General features: G+C 36.8%; 2 protein-coding genes across 5 annotated transcripts; both read right to left on the minus strand.

Annotated features, from left to right (window-relative positions):
* Positions 1-2,328: 2,328 nt before the first annotated feature.
* Positions 2,329-9,097, minus strand: LOC103708908 (protein FATTY ACID EXPORT 3, chloroplastic-like). Of its 3 annotated transcripts, none has more exons than XM_008794017.4 (8): positions 8,721-9,097; positions 7,453-7,843; positions 7,147-7,314; positions 4,404-4,450; positions 4,245-4,282; positions 2,836-2,936; positions 2,683-2,715; positions 2,329-2,604 (listed from the first exon to the last, which is right to left on the minus strand). In XM_008794017.4, exons 1-6 carry the CDS (start codon positions 8,970-8,972, stop codon positions 2,849-2,851), a joined length of 984 nt encoding a protein of 327 aa, XP_008792239.2. In that variant the 5' UTR covers positions 8,973-9,097; the 3' UTR covers positions 2,329-2,604; positions 2,683-2,715; positions 2,836-2,848. The 3 variants fall into 3 exon arrangements, with proteins under 3 accessions (XP_008792239.2, XP_008792240.2, XP_008792238.2); XM_008794018.4 differs by having other exon boundaries at positions 2,329-2,607; XM_008794016.4 differs by having other exon boundaries at positions 2,329-2,715.
* Positions 9,098-10,299: 1,202 nt separating this feature from the next.
* Positions 10,300-23,533, minus strand: LOC103708907 (aminoacyl tRNA synthase complex-interacting multifunctional protein 1). Of its 2 annotated transcripts, XM_008794014.3 has the most exons (12): positions 23,298-23,531; positions 19,593-19,697; positions 19,318-19,488; positions 18,648-18,713; positions 15,875-15,940; positions 15,257-15,373; positions 14,706-14,887; positions 14,542-14,632; positions 14,349-14,417; positions 12,760-12,851; positions 11,516-11,579; positions 10,300-10,686 (listed from the first exon to the last, which is right to left on the minus strand). In XM_008794014.3, exons 1-12 carry the CDS (start codon positions 23,400-23,402, stop codon positions 10,582-10,584), a joined length of 1,233 nt encoding a protein of 410 aa, XP_008792236.2. In that variant the 5' UTR covers positions 23,403-23,531; the 3' UTR covers positions 10,300-10,581. The 2 variants fall into 2 exon arrangements, with proteins under 2 accessions (XP_008792236.2, XP_038988316.1); XM_039132388.1 differs by lacking the exon at positions 15,875-15,940 and having other exon boundaries at positions 23,298-23,533.
* Positions 23,534-27,865: the final 4,332 nt, after the last annotated feature.

The raw sequence follows: 27,865 nt of genomic DNA on the forward strand, positions 1-27,865 counted from the left end.
GGAACTTAAATCTCCTAAAATGTGACCACAGGCTCGACAGTGTTAACCCTCTGTGTCGAGGTTGTGCTTCACTGGCGCCTTTTAGCGTGGGGTACCCAGTGTTAACCCTTTATGTCTAAAAGTTTTCCTTTCGTTAATTGGCTTGATTGCATTAGAGATTGAGCGTTTTTTGGTTAGCCAGGTCGACCATGTTTTCTGTTAATTTTTTTTGAGCTAGGTTGACGCCAGGTTGCTGTAGTGATGTCTCTGTAACGGGCTTGAATGAGTCGAGCCTGACGAACTTTTGAAGTCAGAAAAAGTGGTAGGGGCTAGAATAGTTCAGCCGGACTTGAGAGTAAAGCGCGTTCATCAGTAATCTCAACTCCAGCTGCTTTAATGAATTCAAAATGATTAAGCTGGATTAGGTTGAACCTGAGCAGCCCAAGGTCAGCTTGTTGCCCAGATGCTGTGCTGGAAAAGGCTTTGATCAAGTTGGGAAAAAAATCAAACGCATATTTCTCGGGACTCTGCTTAGGGATTAGCCCTAGCAATATTAGGGTGGCAATTGTGTCAGGTTGGATCACATATAGATGAGGTTAAAAATAAGTTAGATCAGAAAATTTCAAATCTGAATCTGATTAGGATTTGAAATCTGAATTAAGCAATGTGATTTGATTTGCTTAACCTGTTCAATAAATAATAGGTCATACTGAGGCAGGTTCTCGTGTCCCTGTAACATTTAGCTCTGCATGCCTCTCCAGAAAAATAGACACTCCATTTTGGGAGCCTTAAGAACTCGGTGGCGAGCCAGGAAACAAAATGGACTAACTTGAAGTATATTCTTGCTTCCAGGTCCTCTAGTCCCAACCTGCAGCATGCTTGTCAAATTGCTCACAAGCTTGCACCATGCTGAAACTATTCACGTCACTCGGAACTAATTTCCACTTGACTTGCTTTTCTATACTCAAGCACCCAATCCCAGATCGAAAAATGCTAAACAAAGACTTACAACCTTGTTGTATCAAAAAAAAGACTCATAACCCTATTTTTTTTTCCTTAAAAAATGATGCTCAATTAAGGATGCTCGTCCTCGGATGTTGGTTGGGAAGGAAGTTTGTCATCAGTTACTCATTAGAAATGGACGCTCATGGTGAGGTGGTAAAGCGAGAAAAAAACCATAGCCACTCAATTTCGAAGAAAAGAAAACTCTTAAAGACGTAAGATTTTGAAGAGATCGAGAAACCAAAGAAGTAAAAAAGAAATCTTATTTTCTTATGAGAGTAATTTTGACTTTTTATAATAGATAAATAGTTTCACTAATGTTTTCAATTTAATAACATTTTATTAAGCTATACGCTTAAATATTAGATAAAAATAAACTTTAAGGAATAAGCGTAAATTTTGCATACTATTATGTGTCAATATAATTTATCCCTAATATCAAAAAAAAATTTACAATTTATTTTTAAATTTAATTTTACTAATATTCGGAGCGCAATCATCTTGCCGCACAAATTCATGACTGCCAACTCGAACCACTATAAAACCAGTCTCACAAAATCTGTCCCAGATATGAGTTCACCCATCATTTTCCATGCATCAATATTGACCCCTTATTATGGTAATAAATTTCCTTTCTTTTAGATGTATATTTTAATAAATATCTGATATTGAGTAAATATCCTCACAAATTCACTATTTATATATATACACCCTTATTAATTATTCTTTTTACATATATACTCTTATAAATATATAAAATTACATATATATCCTTACAAATTTATTACATGCATACATAGCTTTATAAATTATTTATTTTCGCGTATATATCCTTAAAAATTACTTTTTACATATATACTTTTAACTTAATGAAGGTAGACATGCTTAAAAAAAAAATTATAAGGACATATGCACAAATAATAAATTTATGGAAGCATATATACTAAAAAAGAAATAATGGATAAGGATATAATGCAAACAGCTAATTCACAAAAATATAGATACAATTTCATATATTTATAATAGTATAAATATAAAAAATAATTTATAAAATATATATGTAAATAATAAATTTATGTAAGTATCCAACTAATTTTAAATATTTACAAGAATATACATAAAAAAATTCTAAACTTTCCATCTAGAAGATAGACCTAGGAGTGACACTCTTATGATGTTTGCGATATTATTAATGGGTCATCCGAACATTACCGGCTGCCAGCGGCGATGGAGATTGCTAGCAATTGGCAAGATTTGAATACATGTGAAGAGAGTTATAGGAATAGCTTCCAAAGTTCAGTTTTATCTTCCCCATAGAAGCAACCTGCTTCGCATTTGTCAAAATAATAAGGCAACCCAATCATATTTCCCAAGAAAAACATTCCAGAAATGGGGCTCTCGAGTCCTGATAACAAAAAGATTGAGAATACGGACACATGATAGACCATACAATAATAAATGAGAATTTAGACACACAATAAGTACTATATCAGCCATTTCTAGTGGAATCTCTAGAACTACTAGAATTACATTACGCACCAAGAAGAAAAGGAGAAAAATCCTTTTCAATTCAAGTAAATCCTCTCACAGCACATTCTACAGACCACCAAAATCCAGCTTCTTCTGCTGACCGGTGAAAGCATCAACAAATTAGAACCATTGTGAAGAGTGAGGACAAAGGATGGTGAGAACAGTACTCACTCTGCTGCTGAACTCTGAAAAGTTCATTTATTCCTGATGCAACACGAGCATAGAACAGTGAGGGACAGAAATCAGCTACGAGCTGTTAAATAGAACAAGTTGAAACGACTCCAATATTGCAGAAAATCCCAAGGTTTTGATGTGATAACTAACCTCGACCAGACCATTAATTCTCTGAGGTCTGTTCCACGGCTGGACCTTTATTGCGAGTGTCCCTTAAGATCAAGTAAACATAGAAAGCTACCACTCCTCCACTGCACTCCATAAGCTTAATAGTCAGAGCACAAATTAAGATAGTGAAGCAGAATCAATAAAAAGTGGACAAAAGAAAGATTATCAGGAACTGTGCACAGAAAGCATAGGTTATTGGGGAATAAATGACTTGAGGCTTGGTCTTGCAAGAAAAATGCAAATTTAGCATAATGAAAATACTGCTAAAATTTTCATGGAAGTATGTGAAAACTTCACAGGAACTTCTTATGATATTTTTTGATGAGCTATACAATGCATTATTTGAATCAGTAAGAAGAAAACATGGGTCTTTGCAGGGTTCGTCCTCATTCACAGGACCAAAAAGAAAGGAAAGGGAAAAATTGCTCTTTTTCAAGCTTGAAAGATCTTAAACCTGCTGCTGCAGTCGACCATAATATCCAATGGTATTGTTAGAGTTAAATTACAATTAAAATTTATCTATTAACTAGACAAAGACGAGTGGCATACACATGTTTGGCACAATGCCTGTCACATAGCATGCTAGGATGCTTTGTTATAATCACTATGCTTGCTAGAATGCATCTGACTCATCCAGCTCTCATTATGGTTGACACACACCACAAGACTATGAAAGCAGGAAAAAATTGAAAGGGAAAAGGCACAAAAGACATATGAGGTGATGTTCCTGCTCCCTGTAATACAGACTCATATTGGGAGCCACCACGGAGGTAAAAAGTGAGATCATGTCATATCTTATTAGATATAATAAACTTATAAATAAAAACATAAGAATGCATGATCATATTCACTGTGATTCGCAATAGCTTGATACATGATGCCTAAACCTTGAACGGGAATGTAGGTGGTGTTCCAAGTGCAAAGACTATTGGCTTAATTCATTCAATAGTTGGCCCAAAAGAACTTACTTTTCTAAATATTGAAAAACCTGCAAGGTTCGAATGTACCAAATTAAAATCTAGAAGAGGTACACTTAACCTCAAATTCATACAAAAGGTTAGCTGACCCTACTTCCGTAATTGATAAGCAATGAACAAAGTAATTTATTTGACAGAAGCAGGATCATATATTCACAGCATCTTGTTTATCAACTATAACAGGGGATGTAGTGAAAACATAGGTGGATTCCAGGCACCTAAGAGTGTTAGTCTGTACCATCAATTCAAACATCAAAATTTCCTAATCCGTCATAAAAGTTCCGTGCCATCAATTCAAACATCAAAATTTCCTAAATCCATCATAAAAGTTGGAAGATGCCCCTTCTTTTGTCAGATTAAACAAGTGCATAGCAGCAACTAGCATAACTAACTATAAAGTTCTTCAATACTAACCTGATGATGACCACTAAAAGAGTTAAAAAAGATCGCATCTGCAAGATAAGAAATAAATCATCATAATCAAGCTTATTTTCTGTTTTGTTTCAAACAAAACTACATAATCTACATATACTTAAATCCATTGCAAGGTTTAAAACTAGAAAAAACTTTCACCTGACAGAAACACCACAACTCCCTTATGCTGATAATCGATGCAATTGCTGCACCACCAACGTTTAAGTCAATAAACATGATTCTAAAAGCTGCTATTGTACACAATACAGAAGGAATTGATAACGAGTAAAATATTTCTTTTACATAGAAATTTCAACTTGAGATGTGATTGAAGATATCATCTGAAATGTCAGAAATAATAAAGAACAATACAACACATTAATAGTTAAAGTTCCAAATTTTGGAACAGTATGATAAAATAGATGGACCATTTCTTTCTGCAACCATGTCCTATCTTTTTACATATAGCTTGAAATTATTTTCTGTTGATCAATGCTATTTCATGATACAGGTCTACAGCAAATCTATCAACCAAATCCTTCTTGTATAATGTATGAAGCAACTGTTATAAGACTTGTATTTTGGACAAGAAGAAATGATCTTAAACTGAAATATACTTATAAAGGGTGATGACGTCTTAAGGTTGAAAAGCGATCACCTATTTTGAGCCACACTCTTTTGGGCAGTAAGTTTTTATACTACTTCCTGTCTATGAAGCTATGAGGTCAGGTTTAATTTCTTGCTCGTATGTTGGTAAGTATAGAAACAGCTAGCAATACTGGTGCTATGCACATATGAGGCACATGCATATGCATTATTTCTGTATGTATGAGGGTGCATCTTGTATGTGTGGTTTCTCAAACTTAAGCATACACCGGACCACTTTCCCCTACTATATGCACTTTGTTCCCCCAATCTCTACACCTAAAGCAACAAGATTGTCAGCCTGCCCACACAAAAGGCTTAAATTTGGGAACTTTTAAGCTGATTAGCCGCAACTTAGAAGCTATGAGAAATATTAGGAGCATGCTCATGATCTCTATGGTACACATGAATCTACTGTCAAAATCAGCAACTTTTAAGATCAACTGACTGCTCTGAAACATGAAGGCATTCAGGTCATTTCAGTACTGAATCATGTAAAAGGTTTTACATGTTGTTTTATGATGTGGAACTTAAGGACATTTCACCATCGCAATATGACATTTTAACATATCAATGTCATAAATAATCTTACAGTCTTAAACACCTGTTCTAAAACAGCACAAGAATATCGCCCAATACATCTATCGGATCTTCAATCAGGGAGAGCGATCCTCAAATTAAAAGAAAGGCTAAACATCCGCAAACAAAAATCCCCACTAAACCACCTCCTCAGTGAGGGGATGGTCATTTTCCTAATTATTGAAGGATTCACCAGGCTATTCGAATCCCTCCCACTTCCTCATGTGATTTTTTCCTCAGACTTCATGTATATCAGGTGCTACAAGATGAAAAGAATTCACTAGAGCATTTCTCATTTTCTTTACCAACAACAATTTTGAAGCCTCAGACACAAACTAGTCTTCATCGCAATCATAATGGGGGAACCATCTGCCAGAGCCATTCTCAAAAATTCAAAACATCATGTTGTACATGTTCTTTCTCTTTTAAAGTTCTCAAAGTTAAACCTCAAGCTACTGGGACCCACTTAACTGGGCATACCACATGAAACTTTGCATTTGCACCTACCCGAGCAGTTTCACCTGATCCACAAACCAAAATCCATGCTAGACCCATGATTGCCTGCACTTTATGGTTAGTTGTAATGCAAGACAACATCTCCCACATTCACAGTGAGAGTCATTTTGACTGATAGGCTTAGCTGATATGAGACATCCTGATCAAGTGTCTCAGGCTGGTATGCGTATGTCTGCTTCCTCTAATTAGGAATTCAGAAATATATTCTCTTCTTTAACAAGCCCTTCCCAACCCCCGCAAAGTTCCTTTTTTTATTATTTTTGAGAAGATTTGTGTTACCAATACGGATATGTTGCCTTAACACGTGGTCACACCCTAAAAATCTTATAAAGATATTTTTATTTACAAATGTATGTCTGGCGGAAAGTGAGAAACTTCTTGTGCTTGCCATCCATTAGTCACTCTTGCTAAAAGTTTCAGGTTATACCTAAATCATCTATAAAATACATACAAAATCCTAAGTCACATAATCTCATTCTTTAAACAAGTTCTATAACTTTTTCTTTATAATTTCCTATAAGGCATATTTGCGTCATTCATGACTAAATCAACAAACCAATATATTCCTACCTCAATAAGTGACTTCCTTGTTTAGTCATTTATTAATTGGATGCTTCCAATCACTACAGTTAAAGGATAAAAGACACAATTTTGGCCGTGATGATGCACTGCCAGCAAACATGCATTGATATAGTATTTTAAAAAAATAACTTTTCTCTATTTAAGCATATAAAATATCAAATCAATAATAATTTTAGAAAAATGATATAGAGTGGTATATATGGCGCGTGGCACATCTCGTTTAAAATTGTATGAAAATGAAATATCATATAAGCAGGGAATGAATAGATAGCACGACCCTGCTCCCAAACAGCAGTAGCACCAAATGGATCGTTTTCTACGAAGCCCAGTCACTTTTGTAAAAGTTATTGCACATTCATATTATTACATGTAAATTATTGTGGGAGGTGTTCATGATGCATTACATGCAGCAAGGGGTCTTGTGGAGCTATTCTGGATGGGCCTAGTGCTTGTAAATTGTAGGACCATGTGCCTAGAGAAGTTCATCAGGCTTTTGTATCTCAGCATCTTGCCTTTTAAGTCTCAATTACCATTTAATAGTATCAGCAGCAGCAGTGATAATAGTAATGAATGGACTTACCAGCTTGTCCTGTCAAATTTAATGCAGATGGTTGTCCACGCTTCCATGATCTCAAACTTGAGACACTTAGAGCCAAAAGTGCAGCACCAAGAATGATACCAAACCGAATAGCAGGAATGCTTCCAGTCAACATGAAAAGAAGAAAGCCTCCAATGGAAAGAGAAGTTCCTGCATAATTGTGTGTAAGATTAACCATTACTTATGTGGACGGTGACAAAACCATATAAGCAGTCATGGGTTAATGTAAAAAAGAAAGATGTGATCCTGAATAATGCTTTCAATAAAAAGGAATGCATGTTATACTACCATAAGGAATGCCAATATGGTAATCTCGGACTTCAGATATTTTCTTCAATTCACTATATGATGTGAAAGTTTCCAGAATATCCTTGACTGAATCAGGATAATTCTTTGCTGTTGTATTAAGATATTCTTTTCCTTCTTCACCGAGTTCTTTTGCTATTACACTCAAATCATTCTGTGCTTTCCCTGCCTGAATCTTTAGCTTCTCAGATGCCTCCAGCAATATCTCCGCCGCTTTCTTCGAGTACACTTCATATGCTTCTTGGGACATGTCTTTCACTTTCATGGCTTCTGCTTTAACATATTCTAGTGACTGTTTCAATGCTTCCTGTGAATCGTCTGCTTTTATTTCAACATTATCTGTCTCCTTCTCCACTTCAATTTCTGACTGTTTCTGAATGAATAAATATGGTACAATAGTTAAAGAGTATAAGATCCACTTAACACATCAAGAGACAAAGGTCAATTCAATCGATAGTAAACATAGCATTGTTTCAATGATGACACAGCACTCCCTTTACATGAAATTGTCACAGGGAGGACAATGGCAAAATTCATTCAAAATAAACTTCTCGTACATGGCACTTGTTAATTTCAAGTGGCATATATTAACAAAGAATATCATTTATCACATGATTTATATGCAAAAAGAAAAAAGTTCCGATTAGCATTCCTTCTTTTCCTACAATGAAAAAGCCACTGCATTCCAGGCAAATGTTGCAACTCATTTTCAAAGTTCCCACTCTCATAGAATGATTGCGCCTGCCCGCTCAGTCCACCTAGCTCATGTGATCTACTGCCCGTGCCAATCACTAATGATTGGCACCAATTGTACAGCTTCTCGAGCTTTCTCCAAGACCACTGCCAATGATTCTACACAATCAACTCCATCTTATGTCATAAATCAAATTCTGCTACATTTCCTGGTTCAAAATCCCATAAAGTCGAAGTAACTTCTTGAAAATTTAATCTTTTTAATACTCATTCTACCTCATGAGAAAGCAGTTTCTTATTATAAGTTTCGATCAAAACCCTAATAAAACGGGAATAGAAAAGAGGACTATTTTCGTAACCCCAAAAGTCGAAGAACAGTAGAACGGAGAACAGTATCGAATATAACAACGGAGAGCGCCCATAAAAACAGTGGAAATCTTTCAAAAGAATCGATACCAAACCCACCGATTGGACAAAAATAAAGCAAGAAAAGCAGGATCAAAGAGGAGAAAGCGAGCTCCAGAAACAGCGAGGGAGATCTCTCAAGAACGGCTCACCGATTCCTCATTCGAAGCCGCGAAGGGGACGGGCCTCAAGACCCGTCGTTCCACCTCGATGAGACGAAACCCGGGGCTTCTCTTCGAGAGGGAGGATTGAGCCAGATCCAAGCCGCAGGAAGGAACGGCTTCGAGCTGCAAGAAGGAAGGGAAAGAAAGGCGGCAGAAAGCCTGCGGCACCCTGCTGCGACAGCGATAGGGGCTAGGGTTAGGGTTTCGGAGGGTGGAAAAGCTCTGAAGGGAGGCAGCCATGGCGGAATGCGACGAGGACGAGAGAGCGAGAGCCGAGCTTCGGAAAGGAAATGGCGGAGAGCCTGAAGAATTGGGGATTTAAGAAGGTTTACTGGGTTTTTTATACACGTAAGCAGGCCTTGTATGCGCACGGCGAGCGGCCACCAAGTTAAAGTGTAAATTTGCTAAACCAAACATATTGGGAGATAGCCACGTGTCCAAAGTTCTCGGAGACCCGAGGGAGAGCTGCCTAATTTGCTGTTACGGGACACGTAGGAGCACGGATGATGGGTCGTGGAGGAGCGAGGGAGCGGCGAGACGACTCGCAGGGACACGACTCGCGTATCAAGGGAAAGGGTGTGCGAGGACTTATTTTGAACACTTGCACAGAAATCCAAATGATGTCCCAACTAATTATTTTGGATAGGATTTTTTTTTTGATAGTCTATTTTAGAAATTTTTTTAATTATTAGAATAATATTTTAAATTATACATCTAGTCGTAATCTACTGGCCACAAGCCAATCACAATGTTTATAATTAATTTGATTAGAGTTGAACCATCAACTGAGGTTGATCTCAGGATTTGATTGCAAGATAGGGGAAATTCCATCATGCACTTAGCTTCGCATTTATTATTTTGCACTAAAAAAATATGAGATACTGCAATGTGGGGTCGGTGTCATGCTCCCACTCTGTTTAACATGGGATCCTCATCCATCTCAAAAGCCTCTCATTTCGAGGGGGCGAGCTTAGACTCAGCATGACATTGTACACCAGAAACATTGTTGATCAATATATTATTTCCAGTTCTCAACATAACTATAGCAGTCCATCCACATGCCTTGGAACAACCAAATTTAAATTCTCCCCATAAGAACCCATCCATCTATATTCAGCAGCTTCAGCATTTGCTTAACAGCAACACAGTATCACAGACTCCACTGTTTTTTATTTTCCAACAGCGGGATGCCTTGAAGGCAAAGGTGGACAACCCACCGAGGACAAGAGAAGAATAGATGCTTCCTAGCCTTCCTCATGGCCATACCTATCTCCGGAGTAGAGCAAAGCACATGTGCTTATAAGCAGGAGGTACGAAAGAAATAAAGAAAGAAAAAACCCTCCTTCTCATGCAGCAAAACAATTGCAGCTTTAAAAATCGCCAATAATGGGTCACCCACCATCTAGGAAAGTGCACTAAGAATGCTGCATAAAATATATATAGAGAATGTTCCCCACCAGAATCACTGCTAGTTCCCAACTGCATGGAAGTTCTTGTGCCGTTCTCTTTTCAACGCCAAAGGGAATGTCCGTGACAAATGCAACAAAGCAGTTCCTCGTACAATGAAGATAACTAACAATGACAGTTTTCTAGTATCAAGATTTATAATATAATTCAGATATCTTACAATCAATCGGTACGCTTCCATTTTGAGATGCATGCTTTAGAGACATCACATCTTTTGTGGATAACAAGAGATGTGACCTACAAATCAGCCAGATATAAAGGCACTCAAGGATTGACACCTTCCCGCAATGTTTTGGCACTTGAGGGCAACATCATAAAGCAAGAGAAAACATTTATGGGTACAATGATACGTAAAATGCTGTTGACAATAAGGATGAGCCGCTCACTTGATGCTTGCATTGGAAATGGACGATGCGCATGGGCCAGCAGATGTCATAAATGGTGTTCCCTTGTATGTTGCCACACCTTTGTCATCGGTATATAGATGCTGAATTCACCAATGAAAATTAGAAAAATCAATTATTTAGAGTGCACATGTAATCCTCAAACCGAGTCGCATATGACCAATTAGTTTTAGCATTGATGCATGTTCCTTCCTGATGCTAAGAACAACGATAACATAAAGAAAATAGCTAAAATGAATAATTCTGATAGAAAGCTTGGATGAGAGCATTAGCACAACATTGACAGGAAATGCATCACAGAAATATAAGTCAGCCAAGGCCACAAAAGACCAGTAAATTAGCAACACAAAGGCTATAATATGAACTTGTGTTGGCTGATTGGTGCTGCACTCACAATAACCAATAAATACAGGGAATGAACTGGTTTAGGTAGTCTGACAAAAGCGCAAAAATTTCAAATCCAAAAGAAATTCGTAAATAAAAAGAAATGCATAATCACACAAGTTGTGATAAATTTTTTTTGTAAAAAAAAGAGGCAGTTATTGTCTAACAACTAGATATAGACAGCATTGAAGGAAAATGATTTGCAAGTTCAGTTTCCATATTGTATCATCAAACAAGGCCTTTGCAGCCTCCATCATACAAAAATGACAGAGCAATGCAAGACCACAAGTTGCATTTATCTCCATCTGATCTCCTACTCCACCAATGGAAATTCTGAACATCGAGGGACATATTTCATCCCAAATGTGGACTACTTAGGCACTAAATTCAGTCACACCACAAGATTAGTCAGATATGTGATGGGCATATCATATTGAGGAAAGTCAATGGATGTATCATTGCTCAATGGTAAATGATCTTTGTAAATGAATCAGATAGAAAAAAAGTGCAGCAGGAAATAAAGCATACCGGTGTGATCTTCTCCAACTGTTTTTTCTTTGGATTTAGGATATCTTCTGGCTTTCCCTCATACCTGCCACATTCACAAGGGGCAAGTACAAAAAGGAATAGATATTAACTCATCCCAATTAATAGCAATGAAATGTTGATAAAAATTATTTATATTCAATTTCCAACAAAACTAAGGGCATGATTAACGATGCTACTACGAAAACAAAAAGGGCTAAATCTGATACCTTGCCATGTCAGTGTCCCATCATGAAGACATTTTAAAATAAGATAATTAGGACATTGATTACTTAGGCCATATTTGCCTTAGAAACTAAATCATATGCAATTGCCTAAAAGTATTTTTATATATTCCTTCAATGATTTCATTTTTTTTAAAAAAATAAACTAATAAATAATTTAAACTGCCCTTAGCCCTACCTTTTTAACTGTCCAGACTAGATTCAACAGGCCCTATTGTAAGAGTCGTCTAAAAGGCACATATCTAGAATCATGGATGCACTGTCAGAACTCCTATAACCTTATCCCTCCAGGAGCCCATATTATTGGTATCCAAGGCATTTTTTCTGTTCATATCACTATGTGTTTCTTATGGATCACAATTTTTATCCAAGTAACATCCATAGCTGCATTTTGAGAGCAGATATAAATATGATTATGCAGACATCTGATCCAAATCCTCTATTTACACGCCAAAGATAAAGTGATAACTGATTGCTATATATTATGACATTGACATCCCCTTAGTGTAATCTGGTATTAGACCTTGAGTATAGTACTTGGTTTGCAAAAGTTAACAATACTATAGCCACAGACCAAATCCCAACTTGGCCATTAAATAAGAGAAGATCAACAAGCATAGCAGAGATATTTGCCATATTACTAAAGGAAAAAAAATGAAAAACAGAGTTCTGGAAAAATATTAAAATGCACATGAAAACACCTCAATTCTGTCTGCACAAAACAAGACATATTGTATTAGTTGACACTTATTCAACAACACATACACTCATATGCACATGTGCAAAATGTGTTCGATATATAACTCATAGTAACTGATTTTAAATACAAAATAGACTTCACATATAAATTAATTTTGGTAACCATTTTGTTACTTAGCACACCAGCTATAAAAGCAGCAAAATTTAAAACAATATTTTTTGCGCACAGGCTGAAACTACATGACTTTAGCGGTTTTGTTACATAAGAATACTAGGTTAAATGTTGTGATATTGCGCACTTACCCTGAAAATGAAACACATTCTCCAAGTTTGGCTCCTTCTGGAGGAATCAAAGGCTCCACAACTGTATGATCTTGATTAGAAGCACATAAAACCTGTAAAATGTGGACTCAAATACTAAACAAGATTTTCTTTTTTTTCTCCACAAATAATAGAGAACAAAAGGACTTGCGAACAAAGACTGATGCTTAAAAAGAAGACAAGCTCACAGGGGGCAAAAGCCAACTCATGGAGTTTATAGTTAAATTTACATGCTCCTAACTGGACGCTGCACCTCCAAAAAGCAAAAAGCAAAAAGCCAGAGAATGCAGCATCAAATAAAACTGCAGCATCGAACAGGATACCACTGCTCCAGTGATATTACATTACACAAGTGCAAAAGCTGTTAAAGCCTTTAAGACTTGACTCCCTCACAGTGTATGGAATAATTATCATAGCAGTTCCAGTGGCAGTAGTGAGGCTTCCGTTAAGACAACTTAAGCTTGCTTTTCAATTTGTTTAGTTGGCTACTTAAGTAGACTTTGCATGAACTCCAAAAGGTAGAGAAGGCCACAATGCACATTATGAAAGAAAAGAAAAAATAAGCTGGTTGTTGTATCACTTATATACACAACAAAATTACGAGACATGCTTCTTTTGCATCGCTTTGTAAATTTTCGTATTTCTTCAATGATCTTCCAATATTAAACAGATCAAATATATGCATACCAATTGGCTCTACTGGACTGGCAGGCCATTAGGCTTGGAACCAACTTATAGGCCTGATGGGAAGCCAAGACAAAAAAATTGGGTTTCCAAATTGAATTAGCCAGGCTTGAGCTGGAGGTGCTTGCCTGTGACATCAGAATGATACCCATCTAGGAAAACTGAAGGTAGCATTAATAACAAAAACACAAAACTCTTACAAGAACAGCTTAAAAAGATACAACACGCGGCATAAGCTTCCGGTTATACAGTAAATGGCCCAAAGGCCCCAGACAGCCTAAAAGCATTGTGGCCTAGATGTGATGAAAATGCCCGAGGATGAGCAATGAGGCTTAGCTACATTATCAATCCCAGCAAAAATTGGGATTGAAAATATCATATTATGTATGGGCTTTCTCCGTCCATGGAAGCTAAAACATGAGATAGGAGCAAGCCAGGATAAAAAAAATGAAGCTTCTGGTATACATACTAGCTCAGGTGTCCAAACCAGGGCCGCCCAAAGTCCCCCAGTCAATCGTACAGAAGACCATAAAATGTAAAACAAACCACACAGAGAACAGTAACCATTATGGAACTTTGCAGCAAAGCTTATACGACATCAAATTATCTGCTGAAGTATATTTGGTCACTAAACTATTGTTTGCAAGATGAGGTCAACTTTAAAATAAACAATGGCTTCAAGTTTCTGTACTGGAAAATGCACAACTTAATGACCTCAGCTGTTCATGACACAAGGATCAGCTTAACATGCAAAAGTAAAACCATAGATGTATTACCATGACAATTGAAACCTTGATTTGGAAAAGTGTTGATCAAACTTCCAGAGGTGGAAACTCAAAAAACAACTATAAGTCCCAATTAGAAGATTAGAACAGAATGAGATATACCAGTCCAGCAGACATTACATCTCGCAGCTTTCCAGGCTTCACATTTGTAATAAGCACTACACGGCGATTCTGACATGATAAATCAAGGCATGCATAAGAATATTCAGTGACAGCTAATACAATTCACATATTTAATGAATAAAAGCAAACAAAACTAAAAACCAACTGCAGTCATTCTGTAATTTGTACTTACTAATAGGTCATCCGGGCTACAAAACTTTGCAAGACCGCTAACTACCTGGCGTAAGTTGCCATCTCCCAAATCTATCTCCTCAACCAATAAACTGTAGAATGGATTAAAAACTATGAAGTTCTTGACAAAATTTGAGATAAATGCTTTAAAAGAAACAGAACTACCTGTCAGCAGATGGATGCTTCCATGCCTTGCGAATAACACCAACCTGTATATTAAGAATTGTAATACTGCATTCTGTTTCCTTCTCAGCAGATGCTTTTTCTGAAGCTTTCTTTTTTTCCTCAGTGGGTTTATTATTTTTTGTTGATGTCTCAGCAGCTTTATCATCTCCAGAAGCTTTTTTCTTGAAATTTTTTATCAAACAATTAATAATGCCACCAACTCAATGATGAAAATGTAAAAAAGGAAAAGAATGCTATAATAAATGGAGATCAGCAAGACAATATAGAAATAAAAAAAGATATCACATAGTTTCATCTCTGGAGATGACTTTACATGTCTATTTATTAGCTTTTATATGCTTAATACCGGTAAGCAAAAGCATAACATTATAAACAAAGAATAATATGGAGGCACTACAAGGTAACAAAAATTTGTCATGAGCACCCCTAAGCCATGGCCCATGAGCACACAGTTGCTGACGGAGAGCATTTCCATCAAGGTAAATAAGCTCAACACAAAGCACACCAGCAATATATAGGGCGCAAATTACCTCGGCAGCACCTTTCTTTGGATCAATATTTCCTTCAGGCTTGTCTACATTCTTTGGACCCTGAGTAACTTTTTTTGAAGTCAGATCGGCATCTGTCTTATCTGCTTTCTTTGAGCACTGCAAAGTGAACCAAAGAAAAAGTCATAATCATTTCCCACAGTTCAAATGCATGGGCAGAATATAATGATGCATGACCATCAGTGAAAAGTTTATTTTCCAACCATTAAATTAAAATTTTCAAGACATCTATAAATACTCCTAAACCACGTTTGTCATCCTATTTCTATCATAGCACAAAACACAGTCAAGTGAAATCAAGAACAGTTTTCATCCATTGAAAAAGAAAAAAATGATGACATTTGGCATTTAACAGTTAATAATAATATGTAGCCGCAATAATACAGCACACGATTAGTGCAGATTAGCAAAGAGAGATGTTTGAGAAACAGAAACAATGACTATAAGAGAATAAGGCAGACACAAAACACCATAACCTCAGTAATCAAACATGACCTCCTAATCAAGAAAGACTAGATCAACATAGTTTGAGTAATCAAACATAACATCTTCAGGAATCAAGAAAGACCGATCGACATAATATGCATAGAGATTACTCACAAGAGGTTCAAATACAGGCTTGTTAATGACAATCATTTTATGCTCTCCACCAAAATCTTCCTTGTTCTGCATCCAACAATTAGAGGAATCATAAGAGATAACTTGAAACCAAGATCTTCTTTGCAACCTATTAATTAAGTTGACAAATAAAAGTGGAACTTGGCCAAAAAAAAAGAGAGATATGATAAAGCAGATAAATGGGAGCCCATATGGTTGTCGATGAACATGAGGAAACTAGTGGCAACAGTATTCCCAAGGCTCACAAGAACATAAAAAAAAACAATGCAAATTAGAGTTATGCTCCTCAGTCTTCCATAAGATGATAGATTTTTTTAGGATGACATAGCATTGGGATGAAACAATGATAAACGATATCATCGACCCAATCAACATCAAGAATCTAGAACAGGCTTAAAGTTTAGTTGAAGAGGAAAGTGGAAAAAACACACAAATAGTGGTACCTCAAAGGAGGCCTGTGATTTGAGAAAGCAAACCATATCAATGACCTAACCATCACGCATTGTCCCTGCTATTCAGGAATCAGCTTATGAATCCTCACAAGCATTACTATTTAACTACAACCATAACCACCAAGCATGCCTAATTCAGGATACCCTTAAATTAACAAATATCAAATTTGGATCTAATTCATAGAATCACATGCTTTTTGTGATTAGTTGTCAACCTGACTTTAATCCCCACTTATTTAATCCAAGCCTTGGACCAGTATAAACAGCTTTAAGAAAATAGCCTTACACGCAACATATAGATCTCCAGTATAGGAAAGGCGGCGCCACACTGACAACCAGAACATCTCCCAACCGGATCAGAATCAAAAGAACAGTGGAGCAAAGGATGGCAGGAGTGCACTCCAGATGGTGCCATAAGTAGCAATCGGTGCAACAAATTAAAACATACTGGAAAAGGGCATGACAAGGCAATTAATTGGCAGACCATGTAGATGACTTAAGCAATGCTAAGCTCAGAAATGATGGCATAGCCCAACTACCAATATGTCAATGACAGTGAGATCAGCAAATCACTTACATCCAATCAATGCTACAGATGAATTACAATAAGCAGAGGAATACATATCAAGAAGTACAACTATTGAGCCTTGTCCCAATAGATAGAGTTGCTTTATGAGTCACAATTTGCCGCAAAATCCTATTAAGGGCTATAATTAGTGTCACCGCATGATTTTGCAAATCCTTTCTCAGAACTTGCTTCAATAGTATTTTAGGACTTTTCTCTCCTCTTTAATCCTTCAAAATATATTAAGAGAATATAGGATAAGTCATTCCTGATGAAAACCATGTCATCCATTTAAAGGAAAAGTCATGAAACCATGAGCTAGTGCATGGAAATACATTCCATATTGTGCTCATTATGGAGAAACTAGTTCCTGTAATGCCCATGTTCCCAAATCCCTTGTAAGAGGTCTACCTGAAATAATATGAGGCACAACAAAGATAATGTACGCGCTAAGGTATATCATGAAGGTTGGTAGGATGCTATATATTGACTCCTTGCATATATATTTATGAAGAAACTTTTTGCTGAGTTAACAATGATAAACAACCAACAATAACAAAATTAGCTATGTGGATGAGGAGAAACCCCAATTTCCTTAAAATTAACATGAAAAGGTGCCAAAATAAGGTAGGATTGTTGCTTAAACCCCCCATGACATTCCGTCAAAGAAACCTTACACATAAAATCCTCTAGAAGTGACATACAAAAGCCCATCAAATATAGTTCAAGACCAAGCCTTTGAAAGATGAAATGGTGCGTGTCATCTAAAATTGAACAAGATAGCCTAACATGTGTTCTTCAATGATCAATGATAATATATTCACCAAATATGGCAAGCATAAATGAATAAAAAGTACAAATATGCAGTTATCACAAACAATAGTACAAAAACTGATCCAACTCCCAATAAGCAAAACCCAACCCTAGCCTATGCCACTGGCACCTAATGCATAACGGCAGCATTTTTTTCCATACTTGCTGACATAGAAAGGAAAGACAGCATAGCAATTAAAACATAGTGCATACAGCATTTCCACTTTACAAATGTACAAAGTTAAATTAACAGTTTTCAAATTAGCACATTATAAATGTACACATTAAATAACAATATTTTACATAACCATACAGTTAATAATACCAGATTTTGATACATGTAATGCATGCGGATGGCTATGATTAAGTATTATTTACTTATTTTAGGAAATATGGGTTTTGCAAGAGATGTAAAAGAGAAAAAGAGAGGCAACTGAGATACCCTCTCTTCTTTCTAACATGGGGACTTAGGAGATTTTGCATGCAACCATATTTCTAGGGATTCTCAAAGGGTTCATGCAAAAGTAAATAACAGATAAAATTATCTAATCCCTTACAAATTTATAACTGTGATGCTAAAGACTCTAATAAAGATGATTACGTTCCCTTTTACATGCTTACATGCGAGAAAACCATGGAATGCCCTATTGGCATATGATAGATGCTCTAGAGTTCTCTTTACAGTATCTTTATAGTACCGATGGCATACAAAAAACATGACTTGCTTCTTATATGTAAACAGCCACATTTTTAATCTTGTTACATTGGAAGCTCTATGGGTAATGGGCATATAAGATTCAACTTCACAAAGAAAAACATCTATGCTGCAATCTTACATAATGAGTTCCTTGAGAGACTAAAATACAATGTTAAGAAAGAAAGGGCAAAATTGGAAAAAATGAATAAAAGGACACGAGCAAACTACCTGAATGTAGTCCATCCACCTCATCACATTAGAAAACTTTTGCATATCTGAGGCAGTAAGTTGGCTCTGACATGATCACCATGCACAACAATTAGAATGAAAAGAATAATCGATCTAGTTTAAGTTATAGTTTGTTAACCTTGTAGCAGTAGTAACTGCACTCTTAAAACTTATAACGTATAAGAAAACAAAGAAAAGAAGACAACATCTCCAGTTGCATATGTCTTGCATACAGTCTGGAACAAAAACAACTCCAAAGAAAGAAACCATATGGAGTTTACATCACATGGTTCCTTCTTCTAAGTAATTGTAAGATCCATATTTCAAGATACAATGCCTGCCTGCCTTTAGAGATGCAGGAAAAGGCACTGAGACAACACAAATTCATCCCTAACATATTCATGAATGTGAATACACACTTGCATGCACATGAATTACATTAGGGGCAGAACGGCAGATACATAAGAGCTGGAGAATCATGTCCTTGCAAACCTTACTAAGATTAAATTGAAAATTGCTGTTAATTATTATAAATGTACCCTTTAGCTAGATATGAAATACTGACAGCTGATAAATATACCCAAGCTGCACTCCAGTAGAAAGAATGTACCGATAAAAGAACATCAAAATTATTGTAAAGACTTGCAAGAATTAATACATGAGCCCATACCACAAAATGATGCAGTGTGGAAAACACAACAATATCAGCCACTGAGGGTTTAAGTCCATCACCCAATAAAACAGCCCTCTGGGCCAAATCTTCATTCAGACCTTTGAGTGTTGCATGGCAAGCATCAGCTTCACTAGGAAAGTCGCTCGCAAATGTTACCCATTTCATAATCTGAGAGTAGAACCCAAAATATTAAGATGAGATATTCTACAGATGATCAAGACAATAAAACCCAAAATGTAACAAATCTATAATTGCATAAATTCAACTCTTACCTCATCAGGATTCTGCAAAGGAACCCCACTAGCTGATAGCTGCAATATGTTTGAAATCAGGCTCATAATGTCATATCCTCCAATGCTTTCACTTGGAAATTTCTTCTGTGAAATTCAATATCATTAGACAGTTATCAACATTCCATTTCCATCCTGTATCCCTACACGACAATAGTCATCTAGTACATGATATGGAAGCCTTTAAAGTTATGGCGTGTGTTCAAGACACACCATACATTCTAAGAATACATGCACTAGGAAGAACAGCTTTCCTCCATAAAGTTGCAAAATAGTGATGTATGATGGATGCCTCCCACTAAATCCATTAAGGATCCGGTTGTTTTAATGCAACAGCAACTACAAGAATTAATGGAAATGAGTTCCTTGGAAGTGAGGTCCAATTATTAGAATTTACTGCAGTAGATGCATTTTTTCTTGAATCTGCTCATGGGTAGGGCTAGGTTGGACTCGGTCAGGCTTTGCCCAAAGATCAACACAATTTACTTAAGCCCAGGCCGGTCTAGCCCTTATTGCAGTTTCGGTCTTTCAAGCCAGGCCTGAGACTTCATGACCATTTTTAAATATTTAAGAAAATACTAAAAATGCTTTAAAATATTCTAAAAACTACTAAATATGAATAATTAAATATTTCCAATAAGCAACAACATACTTATTAACTCACTAAATTATATATCAACAACAATTATTAATTAAGTCTGTAAATACATCAAATATAAATAAATAACAAAAGAAGAAAATTCGGGCCGAGTCGGGCTTGTGTCGGGCTTTAATCCACAAGCTCGAGCCAGGCCTATTTATTAAAGAAGCCTATTTTCTAGGCCAGGCTTGTTTATTAAACATGCCTATTTTCCAGGCCCGGCCTAACCTTTTAGGCCTAAAACCTTTATCTCTAGCCATCCCAAAAGGCTTCGAACTCCAGCAGGCCAGCTGGTCCGCCCACTTGTGAACAAGTCTAGTCTCGAATCACAATCATTTGGTTTCCCTTGCTTTTATTGGATTGAAGAAGTTGACTAAAGTGGGAGGGAAAGTAACATCAATGGTGCGGCTTCTATGCCGTGGAAAGATGAAGTGCAATTTTCCTATAGAATTACTTCATGGAGGTTTATCCCCCACTCCCCTCTTTCATGGTACTCCCCTCATAAATGTCAAGGGTAGTTTTTTTTTTTTTAAGTTGGACACACATGTTGTAGAATTTTAGGGGCGCATCAAACTCTTGGAAGTTGCTTAGTTTCTTGGCTTACATGACTTCCATCTTGTATTATACACAAACAAACGACCCTAAGCTCGATTTCAAAATGAATCTACTTGGAAGTCGAGGCTGCTAGGCTATGCTAGTGACTTTGGGATGGTAGTAGTGCAAAAGGAACATGTAAAGAAAACTAAACATACAGATGTGAGCATGGGCAGAATTGATTGCCAAAAAAAGGTGAAGGTGGATGAGCTTCCCAATTTCCAACACGAAAGCTTGTAATAGATCAGTGGTAGTTCAAACATCAGGCAAAATAATGACATATAGTATTTGGATGTCTGAAACTTCAGGCAAAAATTTTCTAAAGAATTGATGCAAGTTCCCATATGATTGAAGTCATATAGCTTTTCCCGAGCATAAAAGAAGCCGATAGTAATACTCTCAGTTGCAAAGGCATCAAACGCATCATCACAACCTTTTCTTTCCTTCTTTCATTCTTTAATGAAAAGTAGGGGTAGAAAAGGATAATCTAGAGCTTGATTGGTCAGTAGCTGTTAGGTGATGGAATTCAAAATAAGGAATATATGATTTCCAAGAAAAGTGAAATTGCAAGTCTGTTGGCATTCCTATAAGATCTAAACAAAGGGCAACCCAAACAACAGAGTTCTTGAACCTTGATGGGGAATGATATTTGAAGGCTTTATTATTCCCATCTATTTAGGATCTTTTCTTTAACAGATTAACGGGGTCTTTTTTTCATGACATGATCAGACCAACTAGTTTGTTGGACATTCCCATAAAGATGCACTTTAACCAAACTAGAACTGCCTAACTCAGTACGATTGAAGAAACCCTTAAGATGATGAAATAAGGGCTTGGTTTAGATACCTAGGAACAGATTATGGTTTTGCAAATTTTGAGTGCGAATTTAGGGAAGAAGACGGGACACTAACTAGCAAAGAAGGGGGAAAAGAAAACTATAAAGAGTTGGTGTATCCAAATAACCAAGAAATCAGCACCTAGACTGAAGGAAACATCACTACAGAGAATGAAGGAAAACTCAAAAAAATATTTTGAAGGTTCTCATAGTTGGTGATCATACAGGTTCCTAATAACTTTAGGAACAGTTACAGCAACAAAGGTAACTTTAGGGACACTTACAGTAAAAAAGGAAGCTATACGCCTCAAGAGAAAAGCAAGGATATAAATGAAAGGAAAGGAACCCTTTTCGTGAAATGACAAGGACCTTTTGGTATATAACTCAAAGTAAGGTTGCATATGCCTTTATTTAAGAAATTCTCGACACAAGAAAGAAATAAACTAAAAAGGAAAGAATTTACTCCTTAAGGGTGAAAATGCAGATGCATGATAGCCACGAGATCAACAATAATAACAGTAGCAAGAACAAAGATAACATAGATGTTGAGAGATCCTAAACTAAAATGGTATTTTGGTTACAAATTTGGATCCATATGAAATGGTGTTTGGAGGGCTACTTAATCCTATGATGAAAATAAATAAGACTATTAGCTCTAACTTAACTGAAGATAACTAAAATTGTCAAAATATTCCCTCTTCTATTTTTCTTCTCTTTATGAACCCGAGACTTGATATGCAACATAAAAAATTATGAAAAAGCTTGCCCATAACCCTATCTGTCTAGCAAAAGACAACCTCAGCAACCAATATGCAAAATGTATCAAAATTAACAAGAAAGGACTCAATTCATCAAGTTAGAACTGTAAGCATGTCACTACATTTTCGCAAAAAAGAACAAAAACAAATAAGAAAAAAGTCTTATGGATGGATATGGACTGATCAAACTGTATTCTAAGTTGAAACAACATTAGAGATGCAATACTATAATCGAGATCATTAAAGAAGTGCTCTTGAGACACCCAATAATAATGTAGTGAACTAATTTATGCTTTAATTTGAACACATCTGTAAAAAACTGATGACTAATGTCTGCATTAATAAACGGCAACAAATCTCTATAGTCACCAAAAGTTCAGTTCAATTCGGCATAGTAGTGCGATGAAATGGTTATATAGCCATGGTTATCAATCATGGGACCAAAAAGAATTCCTCCCACGTGCTCTAGATCGACCTTAATTCCAACTTTACTCAGTCACTAGCACCTATAACCACTACGTAGTCAAGAACTCCCACAAAATCTCTCTCTATCTCCACCCGCAATACCATTTCTCCTCAAAACCCCATCCCATAATCGAATTTTACCAAACAAAAAGTTCAAAACACCAACCCACAGGCAAAAACAAGTACATAAAACAACAATAACGATCAAAAGCCAAAGACTCCACATCAAGATAGCAATATTTTACAAAGATCCACCAGGAGCTATCGAAAGATAGAGTCAAGTGAAACGTTCGTATGCTTGAAAGATCAACTACCCTCGGAATCGAAAAATGCGAGTTTCTTGAAAGAATCGAAGTTTCGGGCATAGGGTTTTGTTAATAGGATCAAGAACTCACTCGATCGAACGATAGGCGCTTGGAGAGAGCGTGAAGGATCGCTTTGTTCCGATTGGAAGCGATGTCTACGCCGCCGGAACCCTTCGACTCCATCGCCGCAGTCATCTCTCGCTCGCTATGGAATGGCGAGAAAACCCTGCACTCTTGAGTAACGTTCGAAAGAAATCTTGGTCTCAATCACCAGAAAGCCAAGCCCCGAAGGGATGCGAGAAAAAACTGGTGCTGGGAGCTATTGGATCGGCCGGGTCGGCTCCGGGTATCGCCAAATCTGAGCTGATCCATCAGGAGGATCACGTTAAATCTCTACCGTACCCTAGCCACCTAAGAACCGGCTTGGGTCAGGTTAGGTTCAGATCGGACCAGGTAGCAAAAGGTCGGGCCAGATCTAAGTTCGATCAGGAATAGGTCTGGTCTCTCCATTTTAAGTTAACTATTGAAGAAAAGCTCAATTTCTATGGTACCCTCAAAAAAATTTACTGATAATATAAATACAACTTATAGCTAATAAATTTTATAACAAGTACGGGTGATATAAATATAAATTGTAATATATATTAGATATCCAGATTTGGATCAAGTCTAGTCTAAAAAATCAAATGCATAATACTTATATATTGATCGTGTTGGTTTGGTCTCCGATTGAGTTTATTTTAGTAGATTTGGATTTAGATCCAAAAGATTATATAAGTTTATTTTTGGACCCACATCAATCCATAAGCAGACGCGGATGAATCAATAGGTCTCAGCGATGATCCTAGTAGCGTAGATTTGAAAAGGGTCGAAACCCTTCTCGATACTGTTACTAGTATTTGAATAAATAAAGTGTTGTTATTGTCAGTGCAAAACTAAATCAAACTAGCTAGAGCTAGAATTGAAGAGTAATATATCAACACTCCCAACCATACTCTATATACCAGGCCTATAAACCATCTAGATGTAGACATTTAAATTGAAGTGGGTCTCGTCCCCAGCTCACAATATCCTCAAAATAATATGTAACTTAGCCTGGAACTTGATGATTGGACTGTCCTTGTCCAGCTTGCTCCTAGCCTTCTTAGGGGCCCGAAGACTTAATCTGGTCAAATTGATTTCTAGCCCTAAACCCTGACAACACCCAAATACTAGACAGCCCATATCTGTCCTTGTCCATTTGGGAGAGCTATTGGCAATAGAGTTTTTGGAAATAGAGTTTTTAAAAGTTGAGCTTTCTAAAGTAGAACTTTCTTGTTCGCTACCTCCTGTCTTTCATAGGCACGGTGAAATTGAACTTGGACAGATCTGTTTTATCATTTGGGAATATCTAAAGGTAACTACTTAACTATTGAATCCACTCAATATTTGGTCCAAGGTAGTCTGGATAGCAGCTATATCATAGATGAAGGGACTTGGATTCGAAGATCACTCCTCAAACCTTCAATTTACACTTTGACTGTCGACATTATACATTTCCTGAGAGAAGTTAATCATCCAACAAATTGCTAAAAAAGGTGCAATAGTATTGAAAAGATGCAGCATTGGGCGCAACCACATTCCGAGTTAAATTCTCTTGTAAAGTCCAGTATTACTAGTTGTTCATTCGTAAGTTCACCTCCCTCCTTGAAAGGGCGTTTAATATAGGGTGATCATTCTAACATCAAAAATGATGTGGGTAGAGGTAATAAGATAGTTACGTTTGGTTGCACCATAGTGATTCTATGTGACAATAATCCTAAATCACTCTTATCCTTCAAAACATTGTCCAACTAAGTGATGGGATACCCATCCTTGAGATTGGAAATCAAAGATCACCCAAGGCAATGATTTTGGGCTAAAAGTTGAAAATAAACATGCCTTCAATCCAGCGAAAAAATTGGCGTATCAATATACCGTTAATATATTATATCATATTATATATATATATATATATGAGAGATTATATTAATATTATATATTATATCAATATATTATTAATTATATTATACTTTATATTTAGATAATGAAAGTATTTAATATATTACTTCTATTTTCCTTATTTTGGTGATCAAACAATTATTATTATTAAAAAATAATATGCTATAAGTATAAATAAAAATACTAACTCTATAATAACAGTTAATATATTTTTACAAAATTAATAATTTTATGGGCGAATAAATATATTTTTTTATAAAATATATTAATAATTAATATAAAAAATATATTAATATTTTAGTATAATATATTTTATATGATTGATAAATATATTTTTACGGAATACATAAGTGGTAATTATATGGTGTGTGAGTTTAGATTCTCTTGAAATACCAAATAAGTTAGTGGTGGATAGTTGAAAATCTTTGATCACCGAAATATAGCATATCAAATGTTATGATCTTAAATTATTGGAGATCAGATTGCCTCATAATAAAGATCATCAATGATTTAAGATTACATCACCAGCTATCTAAAAGAAAAAAAAAAAAAAGAAAAAAGAAATCAGGCCTGCTCGAGCCGGTGGAACCCATCGGCAACCCTAGTTTCAATTGAGGATGGTAGTGCGTCTGGTCCTTTGTTTACTCTTTTGTTTCTTGATGCAGAGAGAATGGCTGAGATTTCTTCGGCCCTGTTTGGGGGAGCTGTTGGCAGTAGAGCTGTTGGAAGTAGAGCTGTTGGAAGTAGAGCTGTCTGAAGTAGAGCTGTTATAAAAAGCTGTTTGTTGTTTGGTAACTATATTTTTAAAGTGCTGTGGCACTTTAACATATGTTTGGTAAACAAACTGAGAAAGTACTTTTATATGACAAAATTACCATAAAGGACATTGCATAGTATTATACAATAGAGCATGATAAAACATAACATATATTAATACATAATATACGATATAGTATAATATTACTGTAATATAAAATATTATTATTATAATATAGTAATATGATATTGCATAGCATAGCATAATGGTAATATAATTATTAGTATTAATTAATTTCTCATAATATAACATAATATTAAATTATTTAAAATAACATATTAATGTATTATGATATAAGGTAATATAATATAATATGTATAGTATAATACAATAATAAAGGTATAAAATAATATATTATTAGTATAAATTAATTTTTCATAATATAACATAATATTAAATTATTTAACATTACATATTAATGTATTATGATATAATGTAATATAATAATATATTTATAGTATAATACAACAATAAATAACTATTTATCTGTTTAATAGATTATCTTTTTACTTAACTATTTGCAATGGCGACAAATTCACCGTACTTATCAATATCATAAGGATCAGATTATTTGCCACTCACTCATTATTTTTCTTTATATTTATTTATTTATACGTTCATTCGTATATATATTTTTATTTATGCATTTATTTATTTATTATTTTATCCATTGAAATATATTTATTTATTATCTTATTTATTTATTCATTCATTCATTCATTTATATAAATATTTATTTATGCATTTATTTATTTATTTATTCTTTTCTTTTCTTTTCTTTTCTTTTATTTTATTTCCTTTTCTTCTTTTTTTTTCCATTTCTTTTTTTCTTCTCTTCTTCTCCTTCCTTCCTCTGCCCCCTTCTCCGTTCTTCTCCTCCCGCGCACCCGGCAGCACCGGAAGGGGGCCAGGCCACGGCGGCCGCGGGAGGGGGCCGGGCCGTGGCCGGCGACAGTCTCGGTGGCCGACGGCGCCGGAGGGGGTGCGGCCCTACGGCGGCGGGGGAGAGGGACGGGGTGCGGCGGCGGGGGAGAGGGAGGGGGTGCGGCACTGCAGCGGCGGGGGAGAGGGAGGGGGTGCGGCGGCGGGGCACTGCAGCGGCGGGGAAGAGGGAGGGGGTGCGGCGGCGGGGGAGAGGGACGGGGTGCGGCACTGCAGCGGCGGGGGAGAGGGAGGGGGTGCGGCGGCGGGGCACTGCAGCGGCGGGGAAGAGGGAGGGGGTGCGGCGGCGGGGGAGAGGGACGGGGTGCGGCACTGCAGCGGCGGGGGAGAGGGAGGGGGTGCGGCGGCGGGGCACTGCAGCGGCGGGGAAGAGGGAGGGGGTGCGGCGGCGGGGGAGAGGGACGGGGTGCGGCGGCGGGGGAGAGGGAGGCACAGCAGCGGCAGCGGCGGCGGTGATGCGGGGGGGAGGGGTGGGGGTGCGGGTGGGTTGGGAGGTGGTTTGGGAGAGGAACAGGGCCGGGGGGAGGGGGGGCGGGTCGGTTGGGAGAGGAACAGGCGGTGAGGAACCTTTTTTGGGGAGGAATTTTTTTTTACATGGGGGTATTTTGGTCAAAAATACAGCTTTCCGAAAAAGCTGAAAACAGCATTTTCGGAAAGCTCCAAATTGGAGCTTCCTTCCAAAAGCTGTTTTCAGCTTTCCGCAAAAGCTGAAACAGCTTTTCAAAAAATTTACCAAACACCATTTTTTTGCTAAAAGTACTTTTGGAGGGCCAGAAAGTACTTTTTGGCCCTCCAAAAGCTCCCCAAACAGGGGCTTCCTCTAGTTTCTGCAATGTGGCTGAACTGATCCTCCAGGAGCATCTCCTTTGCCCCACCTCCATGTCGGAACGCCAAAAACATACGCAAAATTGAACATAAG

This window comes from Phoenix dactylifera, chromosome 12 (genome assembly GCF_009389715.1).
Source record: "Phoenix dactylifera cultivar Barhee BC4 chromosome 12, palm_55x_up_171113_PBpolish2nd_filt_p, whole genome shotgun sequence".
NCBI lineage: Eukaryota > Viridiplantae > Streptophyta > Magnoliopsida > Arecales > Arecaceae > Phoenix > Phoenix dactylifera.

Coding starts and splice junctions, on each gene's coding strand:
- LOC103708907 (XM_008794014.3), bottom strand. CDS start 23,402: ATGACTGCGGCGATGGAGTCGAAGGGTTCCGGCGGCGTAGACATCGCT. Junction 12,852..14,348: donor ATGTAATGTCTGCTGGACTG/GTATATCTCATT, acceptor CACATTTTACAG/GTTTTATGTGCTTCTAATCA. Junction 10,687..11,515: donor AGTTGGAGAAGATCACACCG/GTATGCTTTATT, acceptor TGGTGAATTCAG/CATCTATATACCGATGACAA.
- LOC103708908 (XM_008794017.4), bottom strand. CDS start 8,972: ATGGCTGCCTCCCTTCAGAGCTTTTCCACCCTCCGAAACCCTAACCCT. Junction 7,844..8,720: donor CGGCTTCGAATGAGGAATCG/GTGAGCCGTTCT, acceptor TTATTCATTCAG/AAACAGTCAGAAATTGAAGT. Junction 4,451..7,146: donor AAATTTGACAGGACAAGCTG/GTAAGTCCATTC, acceptor TTGGTGGTGCAG/CAATTGCATCGATTATCAGC.